Source organism: Microcebus murinus, chromosome 11 (assembly GCF_040939455.1).
Source record: "Microcebus murinus isolate Inina chromosome 11, M.murinus_Inina_mat1.0, whole genome shotgun sequence".
NCBI lineage: Eukaryota > Metazoa > Chordata > Mammalia > Primates > Cheirogaleidae > Microcebus > Microcebus murinus.
In genome coordinates, this window is record NC_134114.1 from 84,925,147 (window position 1) to 84,950,104 (window position 24,958).

Here is a 24,958-nt window from a genome sequence, read left to right on the forward strand (position 1 = left end):
TGAGAATATAGTGGCTAGCTGTTTATTGGATTAGACCCAAAATGGTTGCCATAGCATTCAGAGTCTGCCTTTCACCTCTCTGGACTCCTGTGTGTCTTCTTTCTGTTCATCAGTCCTTTCTTACTTATTCCCGTTTTCATGCCTTTCCTCATTCTACTTCCCGACAGCAGCAAAGGTCTTATCCTCCTATAGAGCTGTTCTCCTCTATAAAATATTTGACTTGATAAAATTCAGGTTCTGGCAATCTTTCCTTTAGGGCACTTTGTTTCATATATGATTTTGTATCTTTTTTCCCCCAAAGTAGATGGTTAGTACCTTCAAAGCAGGTTCAGTTTGCTGTGTTTGTATTCTCTGGGATGCTTCTAATTATGATAGGCACAGGGTTGATTTCTAATGAATGTTTGTTCCTTGATTGATATGTCATAAGAAGAAAGACTGACATCAGGATCATGGCAAATTTTAACCAATATCTTTAATTGTGTATCAGAGTGTCTCAATGGCAATTACAGTTTGACAGTTTACTATGATATTATATACTAGGCAGTTCTGGTTTTTTGTAATAAGGTTTTGGGGAATTTTAAGAAATTATAGTTTTTCTAGTACCCTTTCTTCAAAGTTACATTGTTACTTTAATCAATCATATATAGATATATATGTTTTTTATACAAACAGTATTTTATATCCTGAATTGGAACTTGCTCTTGTCACTTAATACTTAGATATCTTTCCATATCTATACATGATATATAGAGGTTTTTTCAAATTCATTTTCTATTCCGAAATGTTATCTTTTCATAATGTACATTAGTTCTGCTTCATATTCTAATATAAGTTATTTTAAGATAAGTGTATACCATCTAAACACTTAGAATGAAGTTTATAAAGATCATTAGTTCAATATTGTGTTCTGCCTGTTTTATGGGATATCACTGACTTAAATTCTGTTTGGTACTTTATGAAAGTTTTTCTAAATAATTTACCAGTGACAGGTGATCAAAGGAGATTAAAAAAAAAAAAAGAAGTAAACATAGAAGTTCTGAGAGACAAATTCCAACTCTAATTAGATGACACATATTCTGTTTCTTAATAGGAATCAACCCTCAAAAGTGTATTGAGTGCCTTATGGAATTTGTCAGCACACTGCACTGAGAATAAAGCTGATATATGTGCTGTAGATGGTGCACTTGCATTTTTGGTTGGCACTCTCACTTACCGGAGCCAGACTAATACTTTAGCCATTATTGAAAGTGGAGGTGGGATATTACGGAATGTGTCCAGCTTGATAGCTACAAATGAGGATCACAGGTATATACAAAGTTTTATATTACTTTTTAATGAATTAGAATCCATACCATCAAGAAGACCTAAGTGTAAGCAGTGTTTTAAATATTTATGAAAGTTCTAAGCCAAAATAGATTTATTGTGGTAAAAAGATAACTAACTCCTAGTTTAACTCATTAGTGTATTTATTGTAATAACAGTATAGAGTATCATAAAGGAGTTTAGAAATAAACAATTGATAGTTGAGAGGTATAGCCCAAAAATAAAAGTCACAAATATTAGAACAAAATCCCTTTCTTTTTATTAGTATAGCATAAAGGAATATGAAAACAAAACAAAAACTATGAGCATGATCCAGTGAGTATAAAGGTTCACTTTTTTCTAATGATGTCTTGGCATTAATAATCATAATATTATTTAGCCAACAGCCATTCTATCCAATCTGCTAAAGCTGTGAAGCCTGACAGCTTTAAGCCAGATATAAGCCAATGAACATGAGGTTCTTTTAGTAAACAAACCTGTAAGAAAACAAACATCTTTAAGTTTTTTGTTGTTGTAGGATTTTTTTGTTTTTTTACAGCAGAAACAGCCTTTATTGGTTGCAGCTCAAAGTGTAAGAGGAGGGGATAGGACACAGCTCCTGCTCCTGGGGCAGTGTCCATAGTCTCTGCTGCCGCCCTCCTTTTTCTTTTTTTTTTTTTTAAAGACAGAGTCTCATTCTGTCACCCTGCTGGAGTGCAGTGGCATAATCATAGCTCAGTGTAACTTCAAACTCCTGGGCTCAAGCAGTTCTCCCACCTCAGCCTCTGGAGTAGCCAGGACTTACAGGCACATACCACCATGCTTCACTAATTTTTATTTGTTTGGTTTTGGGTTTTTTTGTTTTTCTTTTTCTTTTTTTGGTAGAAACAGTCTCACTATGTTGCCCAGGCTGGTCTTGAACTCCCAGCCTCAAATGATCCTCAGCCTTCCAAAATGTTGGGATTATAGACATGAGCCACCACGCCTGGCCTTTCTTTTATTTTTTGATGCTCAGACTATAAGCCTTATATCCCTTTCTGCTATGCAAAGAACCCAATAAGTACATAGTTGTCTACTAGACTGCTGAGCAAAGACCACCATGTTAGAGCTTGTGTACCTTTGCCAGTCAGTTTTAAAGCCCACTAAAGCTGAATGTACTATCACTAGACTCCAGTTTGCCATGCATTAAATAAGCTAGAGCTCTTTAAAGTCCCAGATTTCATTATGCATATTCTCAGTCCTTGTTTTTATATGATTTGAATGTTTTAAAAACCTTTAATCAATTTTATTTTTTAAAATAATGACTATACAATCTGTCAGACATCACTTGTAAGGGTGATGCAAGTAAGCACTTGATTTTAAGTATCGCAAAATCAAGCCAGAGATATAGAGATTACTCTAAAAAGGAAGTTTGCTGATCTAGGAGCTTACAGTGTGTTCCCTGACTACATAAAGATCTATCAGTCAATTCTATCTAGCTTTTCCAAGACATCTCAGTATCAGCAGCATAGTGGCACCCATCCATAGATTAAATTACCACAAAATCCCTATTCAGCATAAGATTTATTGATATATTTATAGTTTTTAACTTGGGAAACTGTTACCATGTGAATATAGTAAATGAATCTGCCCCTCCCCCAAAAAAAATTTTTTTAAGCCATTGGATCAGATAGGAAATATAAAATCGATTTAAAAAAATAACACTTTTGACAGATGAATAATGTTTAAAACAGTAAACATTAAATGAAGTAAGAAAGAACAAAAGGAGATGTGGAATGCTTAGAATTTATAGAATCATTGGTATAATATTATGCCTATTGTTTTCTATCCTTTTATTACACACAGATTTTGACCTTAATTTTGGGATCTTTTGATTTTATTTCAGGCAAATCCTAAGAGAGAACAACTGCCTACAAACCTTATTACAACACTTGAAATCTCACAGTTTGACAATAGTCAGTAATGCATGCGGAACTCTGTGGAATCTCTCAGCAAGAAATCCTAAAGACCAGGAAGCATTATGGGATATGGGGGCAGTTAGCATGCTCAAGAACCTTATTCATTCAAAACACAAAATGATTGCTATGGGAAGTGCCGCAGCTTTGAGGAATCTCATGGCAAACAGACCTGCAAAGTACAAGGATGCCAATATTATGTCACCTGGTTCAAGCTTGCCATCTCTTCATGTTAGGAAACAAAAAGCCCTAGAAGCAGAATTAGATGCCCAGCATTTATCAGAAACTTTTGACAATATTGACAATTTAAGTCCCAAGGCATCTCATCGTAGTAAGCAGAGGCACAAACAAAATCTCTATGGCGACTATGTTTTTGACACCAATCGACATGATGATAATAGGTCAGACAATTTTAATACTGGAAACATGACTGTCCTTTCACCATATTTGAATACTACAGTATTACCCAGCTCTTCTTCATCAAGGGGAAGTTTAGATAGTTCTCGTTCTGAAAAAGATAGAAGTTTGGAGAGAGAACGAGGAATTGGCCTAGGCAACTACCATCCAACAACAGAAAATCCAGGAACCTCTTCAAAACGAGGTTTGCAGATCTCCACCACTGCAGCACAGATTGCCAAAGTCATGGAAGAAGTATCAGCCATTCATACCTCCCAGGAAGACAGAAGCTCTGGGTCTACCACTGAGTTACATTGTGTGACAGAGGAGAGGAATGCACTAAGAAGAAGCTCTGCTGCCCACACACATTCAAACACTTACAATTTTGCTAAGTCAGAAAATTCGAATAGGACATGTTCTATGCCTTATGCCAAACTGGAGTATAAGAGATCTTCAAATGATAGTTTAAATAGTGTCAGTAGTAGTGATGGTTATGGTAAAAGAGGTCAAATGAAACCCTCAATTGAATCCTATTCTGAAGATGATGAAAGTAAGTTTTGCAGTTATGGTCAATATCCAGCTGACCTAGCCCATAAAATACATAGTGCAAATCATATGGATGATAATGATGGAGAACTAGATACACCAATAAATTATAGTCTTAAATATTCAGATGAGCAGTTGAACTCTGGAAGGCAAAGTCCTTCACAGAATGAAAGGTGGGCAAGACCCAAACACATAATAGAAGATGAAATAAAACAAAGCGAGCAAAGACAATCAAGGAGTCAAAGTACAACTTATCCCGTATATACTGAGAGCACTGATGATAAACACCTCAAGTTCCAGCCACATTTTGGACAGCAGGAATGTGTTTCCCCATATAGGTCAAGGGGAGCCAATGGTTCAGAAACAAATCGAGTGGGTTCTAATCATGGAATTAATCAAAATGTAAGCCAATCTTTGTGTCAGGAAGATGACTATGAAGATGATAAGCCAACCAACTATAGTGAACGTTACTCTGAAGAAGAGCAACATGAAGAAGAAGAGAGACCAACAAATTATAGCATAAAATATAATGAAGAAAAACATCATGTGGATCAGCCTATTGATTACAGTTTGAAATATGCCACAGATATTTCTTCCTCACAGAAACAGTCATTTTCATTCCCAAAGAGTTCATCTGGACAAAGCACTAAAACTGAACATATCTCTTCAAGCAGTGAGAATACGTCCACACCTTCATCTAATTCCAAGAGGCAGAATCAGCTCCATCCAAATTCAGCCCAAAGTAGAAGTGGTCAGACTCAAAAAGCTACCTCTTGCAAAGTTTCCTCTATCAACCAAGAAACAATACAGACTTATTGTGTTGAAGATACCCCAATATGTTTTTCAAGATGTAGTTCGTTATCTTCTTTGTCATCAGCTGAAGATGAAATAGGATGCAATCAGACAACACAGGAAGCAGATTCTGCTAATACTTTGCAGATAGCAGAAATAAAAGAAAACAGTGGAACTAGGTCAACTGAAGATCCTGTGAGTGAGGTTCCAACAGTCTCACAGCACATTAGAACCAAATCCAGCAGACTCCAGGCTTCTGGTTTATCTTCAGAATCAACCAGGCAAAAAGCTGTTGAATTTTCTTCAGGGGCCAAATCGCCCTCCAAAAGTGGTGCTCAGACACCCAAAAGTCCACCAGAGCACTATGTTCAGGAGACTCCACTCATGTTTAGCAGATGTACTTCTGTCAGTTCGCTTGACAGTTTTGAGAGTCGTTCGATTGCCAGCTCTGTTCAGAGTGAACCATGCAGTGGAATGGTAAGTGGCATTATAAGCCCCAGTGACCTTCCAGATAGCCCTGGACAAACCATGCCACCAAGCAGAAGTAAAACCCCTCCACCTCCTCCTCAAACAGTTCAAACCAAGCGAGAGGTACCTAAAAATAAAGTACCTCCTGCCGAAAAGCGAGAGAGCGGACCTAAGCAAGCTGCTGTCAATGCTGCGGTTCAGAGAGTCCAGGTTCTTCCAGATGCTGATACTTTATTACATTTTGCCACAGAAAGTACTCCAGATGGATTTTCTTGTTCATCTAGCCTGAGTGCTCTGAGCCTTGATGAGCCATTTATACAAAAAGATGTGGAATTAAGAATAATGCCTCCAGTTCAGGAAAATGACAATGGGAATGAAACAGAATCAGAACCACCTGAGGAATCAAATGAAAACCAGGAAAAAGAGACAGAAAAACCTATTGATTCCGAGAAAGACCTATTAGATGATTCAGATGATGATGATATTGAAATACTAGAAGAATGTATTATTTCTGCCATGCCAACAAAGTCATCACATAAAGCCAAAAAACCAGCCCAGACTGCTTCAAAATTACCTCCACCTGTGGCAAGGAAACCAAGTCAACTTCCTGTGTACAAACTTCTACCATCACAAAACAGGTTACAGGCACAAAAGCATGTTAGCTTTACACCAGGAGATGATATGCCACGAGTGTATTGTGTAGAAGGGACACCTATAAACTTTTCCACAGCTACGTCTCTAAGTGATCTAACAATAGAATCTCCTCCAAATGAGTTAGCTACTGGAGAAGCTGTTAGGGCAGGGGTACAGTCAGGTGAATTTGAAAAACGAGATACCATTCCGACAGAAGGCAGAAGTACAGATGAGGCTCAAAGAGGAAAAACCTCATCTATAACTGCACCTGAATTGGATGACAATAAAACAGAGGAAGGTGATATTCTTGCAGAATGCATTAATTCTGCTATGCCCAAAGGAAAAAGTCACAAGCCTTTCCGTGTGAAAAAGATAATGGACCAGGTCCAGCAAGCATCTGTGTCTTCACCTGGAACTAACAAAAATCAATTAGATAGTAAGAAGAAGAAACCTACTTCGCCAGTAAAACCTATACCACAAAATACTGAATATAGGGCACATGTAAGAAAAAATGCAGACTCAAAAAATACTTTAAGTGCTGAAAGAACTTTCTCAGACAACAAAGATTCAAAGAAACAGAACTTGAAAAATAATCCCAAGGACTTCAATAATAAGCTACCAAATAATGAAGATAGAGTCAGAGGAAGTTTTACTTTTGATTCACCTCATCATTACACACCCATTGAAGGAACTCCTTACTGTTTTTCACGAAATGATTCTTTGAGTTCTCTAGATTTTGATGATGATGATGTTGACCTTTCCAGGGAAAAGGCTGAATTAAGAAAAGGGAAAGAAAATAAGGACTCAGAAACTAAAGTTACGAGTCACACAGAACTATCCTCAAATCAACAATCGGCTAATAAGACACAAGCTGTTACAAAACATCCAATAAATCGAGGTCAGTCTAAACCTGCACTGCAAAAACAATCCACTTTTCCTCAGTCATCCAAAGACATACCAGACAGAGTAGCAGCAACTGACGAAAAATTACAGAATTTTGCTATTGAAAATACGCCAGTTTGCTTTTCTCGTAATTCCTCTTTGAGTTCTCTCAGTGACATTGACCAAGAAAACAATAATAACAAAGAAAATGAACCTAACAAAGAGACTGAGCCCCCTGACTCACAGGGAGAACCAAATAAACCTCAGGCATCAGGTTATGCTCCTAAATCTTTTCATGTTGAAGATACCCCTGTTTGTTTCTCAAGAAACAGTTCTCTCAGTTCTCTTAGTATTGACTCTGAAGATGACCTGCTGCAGGAATGTATAAGTTCTGCAATGCCAAAAAAGAAAAAGCCTTCAAGACTCAAGGGTGATCATGAAAAACATAGTCCCAGAAATATGGGTGGCATATTAGCTGAAGATTTAACACTTGATTTGAAAGATATACAGAGACCAGATTCAGAACATGGTCTATCTCCTGATTCAGAAAATTTTGATTGGAAAGCTATCCAGGAGGGTGCAAATTCCATAGTGAGTAGTTTACATCAAGCTGCTGCTGCTGCATGTTTGTCTAGACAAGCTTCATCTGATTCAGATTCTATCCTTTCACTGAAATCAGGAATCTCTCTGGGATCACCGTTTCATCTTACACCTGATCAAGAGGAGAAACCCTTTACAGGTAATAAAGGCCCACGAATCCTAAAACCTGGGGAGAAAAGTACATTGGAAACTAAAAAGATAGAATGTGAAAATAAAGGAATCAAAGGAGGAAAAAAAGTTTATAAAAGTTTGATTACTGGAAAAGTGCGATCTAATTCAGAAGTTTCAAGCCAAATGAAGCAGCCCCTTCAAACAAACATGCCTTCAATCTCTCGAGGTAGGACAATGATTCATATTCCCGGAGTTCGAAATAGCTCCTCAAGTACAAGTCCTGTTTCTAAAAAAGGTCCACCCCTTAAGACTCCAGCCTCCAAAAGCCCTAGTGAAGGTCAGACAGCCACCACTTCTCCCAGAGGAGCCAAGCCATCGGTGAAATCAGAATTGAGTCCTGTTGCCAGGCAGACATCCCAAATAGGTGGACCAAATAAAGGGCCTTCTAGATCAGGATCCAGAGATTCCACTCCTTCAAGACCCGTCCAGCAGCCATTAAGTAGACCTATGCAGTCTCCAGGACGAAACTCAATTTCCCCTGGTAGAAACGGAATAAGTCCTCCTAACAAATTATCTCAACTGCCAAGGACGTCATCCCCTAGTACTGCTTCAACTAAATCCTCAGGTTCTGGGAAAATGTCATATACATCACCAGGCAGACAGATGAGCCAACAAAACCTTACCAAACAAACAGGTTTATCCAAGAATGGCAGTAGTATCCCAAGAAGTGAGTCTGCCTCCAAAGGACTAAATCAGATGAATAATAGCAATGGATCCAATAAAAAGGTAGAACTTTCTAGAATGTCTTCAACTAAATCAAGTGGAAGTGAATCTGATAGATCAGAGAGACCCGTATTAGTACGCCAGTCAACGTTCATCAAAGAAGCTCCAAGCCCAACCTTAAGGAGAAAATTGGAGGAATCTGCATCATTTGAATCTCTGTCTCCATCTTCTAGACCAGATTCTCCCACTAGGTCCCAGGCACAAACTCCAGTTTTAAGTCCTTCCCTTCCCGATATGTCTTTATCCACACATCCATCTGTTCAGGCTGGTGGATGGCGAAAACTTCCACCTAATCTCAGTCCCACTGTAGAATATAATGATGGAAGGCCAGCAAAGCGTCATGATATAGCCCGCTCCCATTCTGAAAGTCCTTCCAGACTTCCAATCAATAGGGCAGGAACCTGGAAACGTGAACACAGCAAGCACTCATCATCCCTTCCTCGAGTAAGCACTTGGAGAAGAACTGGAAGTTCGTCTTCAATTCTTTCTGCTTCCTCAGAATCCAGTGAAAAAGCAAAAAGTGAAGATGAAAAACATGTGAACTCTATTTCTGGAACCAAACAAAGTAAAGAAAACCAAGTATCCACAAAAGGAACATGGAGAAAAATAAAAGAAAATGAAATTTCTCCCACAAATAGTACTTCTCAGACCACTTCCTCAGGTGCTACAAATGGTGCTGAATCAAAGACTCTAATTTATCAAATGGCACCTGCTGTTTCTAAAACAGAGGATGTTTGGGTTAGAATTGAGGACTGTCCCATTAACAACCCTAGATCTGGAAGATCTCCCACAGGTAATACTCCCCCAGTGATTGACAGTGTTTCAGAAAAAGGAAATCCAAATGTCAAAGATTCAAAAGATAATCAGGGAAAACAAAATGTGGGTAATGGCACTGCTTCCATGCGCACCACAGGTTTGGAAAATCGTCTGAACTCCTTTATTCAGGTGGATGCCCCAGACCAAAAAGGAACTGAGACAAAACCAGGACAAAGTAATCCAGTCCCTGCATCAGAGACTAATGAAAGTTCTATAGCAGAGCGCACCCCATTCAGTTCTAGCAGCTCAAGCAAACACAGTTCACCTAGCGGGACTGTTGCTGCCAGAGTGACTCCTTTTAATTACAACCCAAGCCCTAGGAAAAGCAGCGCAGATAGCACTTCGGCCCGGCCATCCCAGATCCCAACACCAGTGAATAACAACACAAAGAAACGAGACTCAAAAACTGACAGCACAGAATCCAGTGGAACTCAAAGTCCTAAGCGCCATTCTGGGTCTTACCTTGTGACATCTGTTTAAAAGAGCTGGAAGGATGAAACTAAGAAAATTGTATGTTAATTACAACTGCTATATAGAAATTTTGTTTCAAATGAAACTTTAAAAGACTGAAAAATTTTGTATATAGGTTTGATTCTTGTTAGAGGGTTTTTGTTCTGGAAGCCATATTTGATAGTATACTTTGTCTTCACTGGTCATATTTTGGGAGGCACTCTTGATAGCTAGGAAAAAATCGTAAAGCCAAGTATATTTGTACAGCCTGTTTTACATGTATTTAAGTAGCATCCCATCCCAACATCCTTTAATTATTGCTCGTCTTAAAATAACACTACAGATAGAAAATATGATATATTGCTGTTATCAATCATTTCTAGGTTATTAACTGACTAAACTTACATCAGGGAAAAATTGGTATTTATGCAAAAAAAAAAAGTTTTAGTCTTTGTGAGTCCATTTAACGTCATAATTAATCATGTGGCTGTGAAATTCACAGTAATATGGTTCCCAATGAACAAGTTTACCCAGCCTGCTTCGCTTTACTGCATGAATGAAACTGATGGTTCAATTTCAGAAGTAATGATTAACAGTTCTGTGGTCACATGATGTGCATAGAGATAGCTACAGTGTAATGATTTACACTATTTTGTGCTCAAAACAAAAAAAAAAGTCTGTGTAACTGTAAAACATTGAATGAAACTATTTTATCTGAACTAGATTTTATCTGAAAGTAGGTAGAATTTTTGCTATGCTGTAACTTGTTGTATATTCTGGTATTTGAGGTGAGATGGCTGCTCTTTTATTAATGAGACATGAATCGTGTCTCAACAGAAACTAAATGAACATTTCAGAATAAATTATTGCTGTATGTAAACTATTATTGAAATTGGTATTTGTTTGAAGGGTCTTATTTCACATTTGTATTAATAATTGTCAAAAGGGCCTCTTAAAAGCTTATATAAATTTTTTTCTTCAGATTCTATGCATTAAAAGTAAAATTCTTACTGTAATAAAAACAATTGAAGAAGACTGTTGCCACTTAACCATTTCGTGTATTGGCACTTAACCATTCCTGACATTATGTGATTCGCACTCTCTGATGTTTAATATTTTTCCACTTAAACATTTTTTTCTTACTCTGCTGCAGCTCAGTTAAAATAAATTCATATACTAGTAATGTAAACTGCCTAACACAAGACTAAGCATTGAACATAATAGGCCCACCTAGATTATTTCCTTTTTCTTAAAAGAATTCTGTACTTGAAAAACTGATGATATTCATAGGTATTAATACAAATGGTCTCGTCCAAGCTTTACAGTGTAATTTGTCTTGCCCCTTCATCTTATCGTTGCTACTGGATCTGACATGGACACTTTTTATCACCATATATGTTAGGGCAAAATTTCAGCAGCCAAATATAATTAGCACTTTGCCAGACTCAGAAAACACAAATCACATGGAAATTCAGAGCTAGAGTTAATACCACTAAGATATTCAAAAGAATATTTTAAAATCCCTTCCTGTTAAGGAAAACTTTGGTTTTTATAGGTATAGTTCTGGGGTATGTATTAAATGTCCCCTTATACAATGAGGAAGGGAGGGAAATCCTTCCTGAAGGAAAATAAACTGACACATTTATTAACTAAGAGAATTTACTTAATTTATCTTTCCTGATTTGTTCTGAAAGATCAGAAGGTGACTACGTTGATAAATCTTCACATATTGGTTGAATAAATGAAATATTATTTTAATGACAAAATTTATACACTCTATTTGGGGAAGGGAAACAATTTTTAGGCCTGGTGGGGCACTGGGAAGCAGAGAGAGGAGTAAGCACAGGTAGCTGGTGCCCTTAAAATCACTTCATGTAGCTAATTAACCCTTACCTATGTTTATAACTTACAGGTGATAAGGAGGATTTTTTTAAAGGTAAAATACCAGTAAATAAAGTGCTGTGATTTGAACCCAGGCATTTGACTCAAAAGCCCATACTCTTTCCACTGCATCACTTTGTGAACACCTTAGTTTACTATCTTTGGAATATATCCACATTTAAGTTTTTGTCAAATTTTATCTGAAGGACATTGGTTAGGAATAATACTATGTTTATATTGCACAACAGGGATACATGCATATAGGTCATAGTGGTTAACTTTTAGTTCTGATTTTCTATTTTTCTGAATTACTATAAACCACTGGATTTTTATGGAAAGAGATGGGATGTTAATCAGAATAAAATTGCCTTTTCATTCAAGTAAGGAAGAAAACGTTATCAGTGCTGGAAATGAACAAGTTCATTCCACGTGCCAGGCCAGAAACTCTGGTTGGCCTGTAGGCAACACTATAGGGAGCAGGGCCAATCAGTCCACTCCCCTGTGAGGAAAAGCTTGCTGGATGAGACCCTCTAGTTAGAGATAATGGTTCTGAAATAGTAAGGGGCAAATTTCAATTCTATTTTTAGGTTCATAGGGTGTGGCCATAATTGATCCCAGGGGGAGGATTAGTTAAGAGCTGTGATGCCTGTTAGGAGAGGAAGTGGGCAAGGAAGAGTGCCCAGTCTAACTCTGGGCTGAGGAAACAACTAAGGCAGTGGTTTTCCAGCGCATTTGAATCACTAGAAGTGCTTATTAAAACTTAGCTGGGCCATAACTCCACAGTTTCTGATTCAGTAGGTTTGCGGTAGGGCCCAAGAATTTGCATTTCTAACAAGTTTGAATGTGAGGCTAATGCTACTGGTCTGGAGAACACACATTTTTGAGAATTAACTGCCCTAAGTTATCACAATGAAACTCCTTGAGTGATTGCTTTCAGCTCTAGAATCGCACCAACTGGACCTTTAATCTGACAAAGTACACCAACAAACTCTCCTTCCTGTAGGCATGAAAGACTTGAATGTTGAGCCATTCAATCTTGTGCAGCCCATCTTAACTCTCAATAGCAGGCAAACTTACCAGACGAATGGCCAAGTAATTCTAAAGACAATGACTGTCTGAAGGATCAGTTAGCATCCTCTTTAAAACAGTTATTGTAAACAGCAATAACTTCAGCAAAGATCTAATTTGAATTTGCAGTAAGATTAGACAGTGGAAGGTGGATTTCAGAAGGAAAATATCTCCAATAGCAAATCTGTTGATATTTGAGGATACACTTTACAAATTGCCAAGGCACTAAAACAGAAGTTAATGAGAGGGAAATAATGAAATAAAAGTCTTAAGCCCCATAACAATCAAATAGCACTGTAAGTACAGTCCAAATTTTCTTGATTATATAAAATACAGATCATGTTACTGCAAAGTTGATGAAGTGAAGGGATGAGTCTGTTACAGAGGATGGGAGCCAGCTGCACAATATCTGGATTCTTGTTATCACAGGGCTTCTTTGAATGTAAGAGAGGAAAAGAACAGAGTGCCAGAAACGCAGAAAGTAAATTGCCCACAGCTAGAGAAAGATTTGAGTAGCCAAATCATTAAAATTTACTATTACAAATGATTTTTCAAAAGTCCAGTGGCTGAAATAGAGTGTATACATTTTTTAATTTTTAATAAGCATATTTCTCTCATGTTGTCTTTGAAAACTATTCTGTAACGTTGAAACCTATGGACTGTGGCTCCTGTAAACCCCAGGTTATTTTCCTGCCATCCTTACACCTCTGTGGTCTATGTAAGTATATTCTGCTTTTTGTTAGGCCATTAATGCTTCTCTCAGCCTGTATGTTCTATATGTATTATATTGTTCTTGGTGCTAAATATACTTTCTTTTCTCTGATCTTCAGGATAATTCTCTATATTTGTGACTATTCATTTACTTTCTTGAAGTTATGTGATTGTTACTTTCTTTAATTAAAAATACTCAACATAATGCATACCAGTGAAGGTGACCATTGAATATAAAACAACATTAGTGTGAAAAAAAAATTCAAAATATGCCATTAGTGAAAGAAATGCCAAACATCAACTGCTCTACCTACACCACGTTTTGAAATCCAGACACTTAGCCTCACTGATTGGTCACAGAACCATGTACTCAGTCTCTCTCCCTGACCTTGACTGTTTGCACCAGAGGTGTGGATGACCTGACCTAGGGGAAATTCATCAGCAGCCGGTCAGTGACCAGAGACTTGTATAGCCTTGCTTGGAAAAAGAACAACTAGGCCAACCAATCTGAAATAAGAGTCACAATGGCAATTTCTGGCTGGTGATTCAGTACTGGGACTGAAAAGTCATGCAGAGTTAAGGCTGAGATTACTATGATTGGCATTGTGAAGCTTAAACTAAGAGAAAGCCAGCCAGTGGAGAAAGAAGAAAAGGAAACATACGGGAGACAGCAGTGAGACAAGAGTCACTAAGCTCCTGGAGTCACCAGTCCCTGCCATTTCTGAGACCTAGTTCTTCTTTCCTGATTTGGGGACATTTGTGAACTTCTAATCCCACTTTGTTCCTGAAGTAACTTGAAACTAACAGAAAATCACATTTAGACACACGTTAGTAAGGTTTTTATAATAATTTCAAAGAGAAGACTTTAAAAAACATCAGTGGGAAGACAGGAATAGGTTGTCTCCAAAAAAATTATGTTGGTTTCAGATTTCTCTTCAATACTAAATCCTAAATAAGAAAAAAACACCACCACAAAACAATGGAACAATATATGCATTTAGAAGGGAATAGAAATGTTACCTAAGAATTCTGAAACCAGCCGAGCTAACATTTCATTTATCAACCTATTGGGATTCTTATTGTAGTTTTTAAAAATAAGACCTCTTAAATGACACGATGTTTGGTTTTCAAAGTATCTCACAGGATCTCTATGAGGGCTAGAAAATTGGTCTTGGAAACTACACAGTGGAAACGATATCCAAACCACACTGTGAGACTGCTTAAGTAAAGACCCAGTTGCTGCCCCTAAATGCTGGAACCCTCTGACACCATCTCCATGAAATAGGATTCCATGTAGCTCTTGCGTCCCCACACTGCTCACTGCCTGGGTGGACGTGATTGGCAGAGGATGTGCTGCACGTGCCTGTGGAGTCTCGGGAAGCTCGCTGTTTTTCATTTCTCCATTCAGGAGGCTGGATTCATAAAACGTGACTTCCCCAGATCTATGAGGAATGTCGCAAAAGCCCTGGGCAACCAGAAACCAGCTGTCCCAGCAGTGAAAATAAATGAGAAGGCATTAAGCAATAAAACTTTTAAACTTGAATAAATATATAAATAATTGTGGTTGACCTGGTAATCTCAATGTGAAATGTCCAAATAACTCAAAACAGAGATGATGAAATGTTTAATAATGTAATCTTAAATTCAAGATTATTCTAACCCAAACTGAGAAGTAAGGCTTAGGAGGGAAGGAAGAGGCAAAAGCATGCTATTTTGAAATCTTACGTAGGTAGTGTCAACAGATACTATTTTACTTTTAACTTTGAAAAATACAAATTCAATTTTTTTTAATTTAGTGATAACCCCTGTTTAAAAGAAGTAAAATTTCCCATCCAAATCGCTAGCTAAAAATAACAACTTAGGAATACTTAAACAAGATATCAAAGAACAAGAGGAAATGGGAGAGGGAAAATTAGCAACAGTGAAGCATGAAATGGTGGAATAATACCAAAAAATGTATTAAACACATAATAAAATAACCACTGTTAGACTAGATAAAATAAAATCCTCCAACTATGTCACTAACAAAAGACAGTTTAAATCATCCAGAATGGATAAAACTAAAAGTGCAACCACACTTGCACAGTTAAATGCAAAGAAAGCAGTCATGGCAAACTATGTCACTATAATTTTGGATAAATGACATCAAACATGATGAAAACAAAATGAATATCAGTTATGAAGTTTTCTTTAAGCGCCAAATGATATATCACCAAATGTATGAAATAAAATTACAAATATAAAAAAAAAATCAACAAAAACCATGGTACCAGTGAGACTCTCAGTGTTTGACAGATGAATTAATCTGTACAAAACAAAAGGAGACATTATTATTTAAAACCACACTTCCTTTTAAAAGGGTGTGAAAGGAAGGTTCTCAGAAGGTCATTAGCTGAGGACCTTGATGGGTTTGGAGTCTGTAAAGGTAGGCCTGGAGAGTTAGTTAGAGAAAATTGGATAGGTTTGGTAAAAAGAGGCAAGAATTTGGAATTCTTGGGGTAGTCCAGGAATGAGGGGCTGAGGAGGAGAGAAGACAGCAAAATATTGAGAAGTCAAGGTCCTGTGTGGGTGGCATGAAAACCTGGTGATGCAGTGGCTGAAATGATTGCAAAAACTGAAATGTCACCATTTCAGTTGAAACCCGAGGTTCTTTGCAAAATCTCTGCTCCAGTATAAATGTATTCACTTGTTTTTAATTTTCACAATCTTCATTAACAATTACAATTAGCTTCTCCATAATATTATCAAAAATTATTTACTTTTTTATTTAATATTAATTTTACATATTAATGCTTATTTTATTTAATTTTTTCAGCAACTTAGATGGAACAAAAATTATTTAAATGTAGGCATTAATTAGATTGCAGTACTCAGCACTATTTCCTCTATATTACATGCCTTTGATTTTCTTCAATTCTTTGCATTAATTTAATTGGCTTGGCTGGAGTATATCTTCAAATGGTTGTTATTTTACAGAAAAATTAAATTGGAGATATACAATACTTTCTAAATCCATGCCGGTTTTAAAATTGTTTCCTTTTGACCTCAGACAAAGGATAATTTGGGTCACAATTTTGGTCACAATTCTTTTTCCTCAGAACTCTTAGCTTCTAGCATTTACTATTGCTAAGAAGTTCAAATATCAGTGTGGGTTTCTTCCATTATAGAAAACTTTTATTTCCTATTTTCTTTTATTCCCTATTTATAGGGTTTTACCTTTATCCTGGTAATAATGAAATTCTACTAGCATATGTCTAGCTGTTTGTCTTTTTTCCCCACAATCCTGTCTTTTAGTACTGAATCTTTTCAATCTTGAGTCTTCAGATCAGCAAATGTTCATGTTATCTCTTTCATTATTACTGCCCTTCATCACTTCCTGTCTCTCACTTTGCAGCATCAGAAATCAAGCCATAATAAAAAAAAGAGTATGGACTGTATACTGAGTTCACATCAACCATATCCATCAAAATGGCCCTTTCCATGAGATACCAGCCAGAATCTTGGTGGTGTCCACATAGGACTGTACTGTCAGGAGTTCTTCATGTCCAGAAGTTGTACTGTGTTCTTCTAGAGGTGGGAAGAACGCCTGTCCTCCACTGTGATACTAACATTTTCCAATAAGAGTGCCAAAGCAGTACTGCTTGTGTTCAAATGCCTTAAAGGATTATTTCATTGTTTCATTCAAACAGATATAGTCTCTTCTCCTACTTCAAATTATAGATATGGCAGGGGCTGCATGTGGAACATAGACAAATCTTAGTGACAAATGCATGTTGTGCTCTGAATTTTCCCCCTGAAAATGAAAGTTCTATCATTAGGTCAAGTTATTCTACTTAACTCTTGGTTATCCCAGTGTAAATTCTCAGTGTTCTGTAGACATTGACTTCTGACAGAATGGGAGATCATATTTCCAAAAATGGTACAATATCTCCCATCTCACATGCTTTTTTGCAATTCAAGTCTATTGTCCCTCCTTTGAATCTGAGCTGGTCCTGTGACTGCTTTGACCAATAGAATGTGGAGGAAATGACATTCTGGGACTTCCAAGACCAAGTATTAAAAAGGCCTAGCAGCTTCTAATTTGCATTCTGCAGGAAATTTCTTAAAATGATAAGAAAAACTTTATTCAAAACTATTGAAATAGGGATATTGTAACAGGGGAGAGAGATTGAGGTCAACTCCAAATGCAGCAAAGACAGCCAGAGATTTATAGCCAAAAGTGGTTGGAAAATTATTTAGAGGAGACATTAAGGATAGGAAGATTTTTACTAACCTGACTTAATAGGATTCTTGCTACAGGCCAAGGGCTTATACATCAAAGGTAGGGGATGAGGAATTTGATCAGATATCCAGGGCAGGGAAACTCTTACTAAACTTAGCAGGATTCTTGCTAAAACTGGGCTAGGTTAGGCAGGTGAAAGAAAGGCCTGGGGCAGAGGTCAAATCCTAGTTGAGAAGAGGGCTCAGCAGATCCTTTCTAAAGTTTGGTCAATGAGAGTATTTGTCAAAGCCCAACCTAGCCATATGGAGATGCCACAACACAAGGAGAGAGAGCTGCTTAGCCAACCTTCAGCTGTTCCAGCCATCCTAGCTGAGGCAGACTTAGGGGTAAAGTCATTTTGGACTTTTCCTCTCCAGCAGATGCCACAAAGAACAGAGATAGGCTGTTCCTGTCTATCTACTCTACCCAAACTGCAGTTACTAAGCAAATAAGTATTATTGTTGTTTTAAAGTGCTAAGTTTTGGTTCTTTGTTACACAGCAATAGACAGGTGAAACAGGCAGCCAACCCCATTAGCTAACAAAAAATGTCCAGGTGTGCCCGAATTTCCTGATGGACTCAACTTAAGCCCAGGCTGGGATGGCCCTGCTGTGGGTGTATGCTTATCAGTCTCACCCTCAGACTTGTGAGCAATGTCAGCAAGATTTCATTGAAATTTTTATTATAATGTATCTTAAATGTGGGTCTCTTTCAGTTTGTCTTACTTGGAGTTCATTGAGCTTCTTGGATGTTTATGTCTTTCTTCAAGTTTGGAAATTTTCAGCCATTATATATTCAAATATTGTTGTTGCCTATTTCTTTCTTCTCCTTCTGAGACTCCCATAACATGTATGTTGGTCCCCTCCATAGTGTTCTAACAGGTCCCTTAAGCTTTGTTTGTTTTTCTTCTTTTCTTTTCTTTCTCAGACTTAGGAATTTCCAAGTCTGCTGATTCTTTTTTCTGTCTGCTCAAATCTGCTTTTGAATACCTCTAGTGAATTTTTCATTTCAGTTATTATATTTTTTACCTCTGGAATTGTTTTGCTTTCTTTTTAGTTTTTTTGTCTCTTTATTGATATTTCCACTTTGTTCATACATTGTTTCCTTGACTTTCTCCATATCTTCTTTTAGTTCTTTGAGCATCCTTAAGACAGTTGTTTTAAAGTCTTTGTATAATAGATCTGCCATCAGATCTTTTTTAGGGACAATTTCTATTGCTATTTTGATTTTTTTTTTTCCTCTGAATGGGCTGTACTTTCCTGTTTCTTTGTATATGCCTTGTGATTTTGTGTTCAAAACTGGACATTTGAATCTAATAATGTGGTAACTCTGGTAATCAGATACTCCTCTTTCCCAGGGTTTGTTGTTTTTTGTTATTGCTTTTGTTTGTTTGTTTAATTGTTGTAGGCTGTCTCTGTGCCAAGGTTCAATCTGAGGTATAAACTTAAAGTCTTCTCAGGTCTTTTCTGAATCTAGCCTTTTCCTAGGCATGCACAGTTACTTTCTAATTTTCCCCATATATGCAGTTGGTTTGGATATCCTATTCTTTAACTTATGCCTCCCAAAAGAAAAAAGGAGAGACAAATGAAGGACGGAGGGAAGTCACTTCAGCTTGAGGCAAAGGTTTCCGAAACAATGGGGGGAGTTACAACAATGGCCACCTGCCTGTTTGTCTTCACCTCTATAATCAAAAGCAGCAATCAATGACCAGAATACAGATGCCCAGTAATTGGAAGACAAGGTACTTTTTTTGCCTATCCACTGGGTCCCATAAGATGCATGCAAGCTGCTCTTGTAATGCTTACACAGCTGCCTGCCACAGGACAGGGAGTTAGGAATGGGTAACTGCTACTGTATTAAGAACTGAAACTGACCAAAAATAATTGCAATTTACTGTCCAAGCCTTCCCCTGGAAGCTGCAAGCCTTTAGTAGACTCCAGAGTTTCAAAATAGTTACAACAGACAGATTCTGCTAGTACAATCATTGTCCTGGGGAGCAGGGGGAGAAGATTCCTGGTGCTTCCTACTCCACCATCCTCCCAGAATATTCTCACAATTCCTACTCAATTATCTTAGGAAAATTTCTCTTGCTCATCTTTATCATCTCTTTCCACCACTGTGAACCTCACCTCCAGCCAGTACCCTCAACCAAGATTGGTAAGTTGAATTTTGTGGCATAACTGTATGAAGAAAAGGCCAGTTTTATAAAAATTAAATTTGAAAACAAGTGCCATCAATCTCTAAAGCCCTTTCATCACCTCCACAATTTCCATGTCCTGCTTTAATTCAACCTGCCTTTCCACAAGCATAAACATTTGAAAACTTTGTATTTGGTTATTGTTTCTTTCATTATCAGCAGGGTAACAATATTGTATATTTGTTCTATCTTCCCCCCATACCTCCTTCTCTCTCTCTCTCTCTCTCTCTGTGTGTGTGTGTGTGTGTGTGTGTGTGTGTACTTATACAATATTTAAACAATAGAGTTGGGGATGTTTTGTTTTGAGATAGTCTCACTCTGTCACACAGGCTAGAGTGCCATGGCATCAGCCTAGCTCACAGCAACCTCAAACTCCTGGGCTCAAGCAATCCTCCTCCCCCAGCCTCCCAAGTAGCTGGGACTACAGGTGAGCACCACCAAGTCTGCCTAATTGTTTCCTATTTTTTAGTAGTGAGGGGCATCTCACTCTTGCTCAGGCTGGTCTCAAACCCCTGACTTCAAATGGTCCTCCCACCTCAGCCTCCCAGAGTGCTAGGATTATAGGTGTGAGTCATCATGCCTGGCCAGCAATAGAATTTAACAGGAGCATGGGTCTGGCATTGAGCAACACTCAAAGATATTAGCTCCACCCTTAATTTTCTCAGTGTATATGAACCAGGAAATGTAACCACCGATTTTAAAATTGGCCTTTTTTCTCCAATTACTTATATGGCTCTGTGAAAACGACTTAGTGATAAGTAGTCTACTGCATGTATTAATCCTCAATTTACCTTGTTCATTTTTCCCTTTTTAATATATGTATTATATCCTAAAGCAGGTAAACTATGTATGTTAGAGTTTGGATTCATTTCATCTCTCCGTGTATTCCTCTATTTTTGGTCATTACAAGGAACACTTGTTACAGGAATCATATACATTTCAGAAAGAAGTAAGAGTTATTTATTTACATCAGGACCAAACTTCATCTGGTACCCAAGAAACTACAAGAAAGATTGAGAGAGAAGTGAGAAAAGTCAGGGGCTTGCAGTCAGACGAGTGGAACATGTATGTTCACCCCTCATTACCATGAATGAGCAAATTACCTAACCTCACTGTGACACAAGATTCGGAGGAGATTCTTGTTTGTTTCGTTTGGTTTTTTAGTTTGCTTTGGGGTTTTTTGTCTTGTTTTTTTTTTTTTTTTTCATTTATAAAGAGAAAACCTATCTCACCTTGTTTGGCTTGCTGAAAAATGCTTTTGTAGGTGTGGAATAAACAGCTGCTGTTAAAATAGGACTAAAAATGTGTTTGGTTGAACAGAGATGTTGAAATAGTGCTTTACAGTCAACCTAAGCCATGCAAAAATATACAGGCATATCCAGACATACTGTGGGTTTGGCTCCAGACCACCAAAATAAAGTGACTCACACAATGTTTTGGTGCATATAAAAGCTATGTTTATATTATCTTGTAGTCTATTAAGTGTGCAATAGCATTATGTCCCCCAAAATAATATACATGCCTTAATTTTAAAGTATTTTATTGCCCAAAAGTACCGGCAATCATCTGAACTTTCAGCAAGTTGCAATCTTTTTGCTGGTGGAGGGTCTTGCCTCGATGTTGATGGCTGCTGACTGATCAGGGTGATGGTTGCTGGAGGTTGGGGTGGCTGTGACAGTTTCTTCAAATGAGACAGCAATGAACTTTTCAACATCCATTGATTCTTCCTTTCATGAAGGATTTCTCTTTAGCATGTGATGCTGTTTGGTAGCATTTTACCCATGGTGGAACTTCTTTCAAAATTGGAGTTAATCCTCTTAAACCCTGTCACTGCTTTATCAACTCAGTTTAATACATGAAAGCTTTTGTTGTCGTTTCAACAATGTTCCATGCATCTTCACCAGGAGTAATTTGCATGTCAAGAAACCACTTTCTTTGCTCATTCATAAGAAGCATTTCCTTATCTGTTAAAAAAATTTTTTTTTAAATCTCAGATGCTCATGACTAGAAATCTGTTAAAATTTTATCATGAGATTGCAGCAATTCATTCACATCTTCAGGCTCCACTTCTTCTCTTTGTAGTTCCCTTGTTGTTTTCACCACATCTGTGGTTACTTCTTCCACTGAAGTCTTAAACCCCTCAAAGTCATCCATGGGGGTTATATGAACTTCTTCCAAATACTTGCTTTTTGTTTTTGAGACAGAGTCTCGCTTTGTTGCCCAGGCTAGAGTGAGTGCCATGGCGTCAGCCTAGCTCACGGCAACCTCAAACTCCTGGGCTCAAGCAATCCTACTACCTTAGCCTCCCAAGTAGCTGGGACTACAGGCATGCGCCACCATGCTCGGCTAATTTTTTGTATATATATTAGTTGGCCAATTAATTTCTTCCTATTTATAGTAGAGACGGAGTCTCGCTCTTGCTCAGGCTGGTTTCGAACTCCTGACCTGGAGCAATCCGCCTGCGTTTGCCTACCAGAGTGCTAGGATTACAGGTGTGAGCTACCATGCCCGGCCCCAAATACTTATTAATGTTGATATTTTGACCTCCTCCCATGAATCATGGATGTTCTTAATGGCATCTAGAATGGCAAATCCTCTCCAGAAGGTTTTCAATTTACTTTGCCCACATCCATCAGAGGAATCATTATCTATGGCTGCTATATTCTTATAAAATGTATTTAAGTCATAAGACTTGAAAGTTGAAATTACTCTTTGATCAAAGGGCTACCAAATGGATGAAATGTTAGCAGGCATGAAAACCACATTTATCTCCTTGTACATCTCCATCAGAGATCTTGGGGGTCAATTGGACATGGTGGCTCACACCTGTAATACTAGCACTCTGGGAGGATGAGGCAGGAGGATGGCTTGAGGTCAGGAGTTCAAAAACAGACTGAGCAAGAGCGAGACCTGTCTCTACTAAAAATAGAAAAAATTAGCCAGGCATGTTGGCCTTGCCTGTAGTCCCAGCTACTTGAGAGACTGAGCCAGTAGGATCACTTGAGTCCAGGAGTTTGAGGTTGCTGTAAGCTAGGCTGGGGCCATGGCACTATAGCCCGGGTGACAGAGCAAGACTCTATCCCCCCCAAAAAAATAAAGGCAGAAGAAGAAAACAGAGATCTTGGGTGGTTAAGTGCATTGTCAATGACCAGTAATATTTTAAAACTAATTTTTTTTTCCTGAGCAGTAGGTCACAACAGTGGGCTTAAAATATTCAGTAAACAATGCTATAAACAGATGTGCTGTCATCTAGGCTTTATTCCATTTATAAAGCACAGTTAAAATTGATTTAGCCCAATTCTTAAAGGCCCTAGGATTTTCAGAATGGACAGTGAGCATTAGCTTCAACTTAAAGCCACCAGCTGCAACGGACCCTAACAAGACTGTCAGCCTTTCTCAGGTTGGGTTTCTGAAGAAAGAAAAAAAATGCCAGCACTCGCTGCTTCACCTTGCATTTTTGTGTTTTGCAGATGGCTTCTTTCCTTAAGCCTCATGTATCAACTTCTGCCAGCTTCAAACTTTCCTCCTGCAGCTTCCTCACTTCTCTCAGGCTTCACAGAATTGAAGAGTTAGGGCCTTGCTCTGGATTAGGCTTTGGCTTATGGGAATATTTGTGGCTAGTTTGGTCTTCTTTCCACATCACTAAAACTTTCTCCATATCAGCAATCTGATCATTTGCATGTTTATTGTAGTGATTTCCTTCAAGAACTTTTCAATTGCATCCACAATTTGGCTGTTGTGTGAGGCCTAGCTTTCAGCCTATCTCAGCTTACATGTGCCTTCCTTACTAAACTTCATCATTTCTAGCTTTTGATTTAAAGTGAGAGATGCATGACTTTTCACTTGAACACTTAGAGGTGACTATACGGTTTTAATTGACCTAATTTCAATATGGTTGTTCTAGGGTATAGGTAGACTCCAGAATGGGGTGGGGGGAAAACAGCCAGTGCGTGAAGCGGTCAGAACACACACAACATTAATTAAGTCTACTGTTTTATATGGACACCGTTCATGGCGCCACAGGAAAGTGACTCCCAATACTGGGAGCCTCTTGAGGTCCAAGAGAGTCCTTGACTTCACAACAAAAAATTCAGGAGTGAGCTGACGGCATAAAGTGAAAGTGAAATTATTCAGAAACTATAGAAAGTCTACACACCACAGACAGAGCAGAGATAAGTTCTCCCTGCAAAAGAAAACCAGCCCCCTGGTTACCTTAACCTTTCTATTTAAGCAACAGCTTAATTACAGGGTAAACAAGGGGAGGAATATTCATCAGAGGGCGGTGTTTCACCCGCTTGGTTCTAACTGGTTGGAACTTGCCCTGCCACCATCCTGTTTTGATCTGGGTAATTTGAAACTTTGTTTTGAGAATTCCAGACTCCACTAGGCAAAGCTACAGCCATGCCCAAAGCAATGCCCAAAGCAGTACCTGTCAGTTCCCTGTCTCAGTGATGCCCCAAAACAATTACAATAGTAACAACAAAGATCAATGATCACGGTAAGATATAACAATGAAAAAGTTTGAAATATTTCAAGAATTGCCAAAATGCGACAAAAAGACAAGGTTAGTGCAGGCTGTTGAAAAATGGTGATTATTGACCCCAGGGTTGCCAATAAACTTCAATTTGTAAAAATGCACTATCTGTGCAGTGCAATGAAACAAAGTAGGCCTATAGTGAATTTTAGGGTAGAAGGTGTCCCTCTGATGTCTAAAAGGTGACTGACTAGTCAAGTTTCTAACATTAATACAGTACGCTGAAACACAGTGTCAGTAATTTTGCTAGTTTCATCACTGTAATAATCCCCTCTTGCCAAGTTGATGGTAAGCTGTCGGGCCCAGGAGCATATTAAAAATAAACATAAAGAGCATTTCCTTGCGTGTTCTAACATGCACCTGCGCCCCAAAATACACAGATTTCCCTCTGTACAGCCCTGCCCCTCAAGCGAGGATACCTAGCACCACACACACTCGGCAGCCAGTAGCTAGGAGCGAACTTAAAACATTAAACCATTTTTAAACGATGGCGCATGCGCCTGTAACGTTCTCGCAGGTGAGATTTGGAAAGGAAGGAATCGCGGCATCCACGATCCTCTCGCGAGAGGAGAG

At 38.1% G+C, this 24,958-nt stretch overlaps 1 protein-coding gene across 15 annotated transcripts in view; it reads left to right on the plus strand.

Annotated features, from left to right (window-relative positions):
* Positions 1–14,957, plus strand: part of APC (APC regulator of Wnt signaling pathway) — a 125,465-nt gene extending 110,508 nt beyond the window's left edge. For all 15 annotated transcript variants that reach the window (XM_012763756.3, XM_076008270.1, XM_012763754.3 and 12 more), the window contains 2 exons: positions 1,091–1,305; positions 3,188–14,957. In XM_012763756.3, coding sequence (XP_012619210.2) covers positions 1,091–1,305; positions 3,188–9,764 — 6,792 coding nt within the window. In that variant the 3' untranslated portion in view covers positions 9,765–14,957. The remainder of the gene's footprint in view (positions 1–1,090; positions 1,306–3,187) is intronic.
* Positions 14,958–24,958: the final 10,001 nt, after the last annotated feature.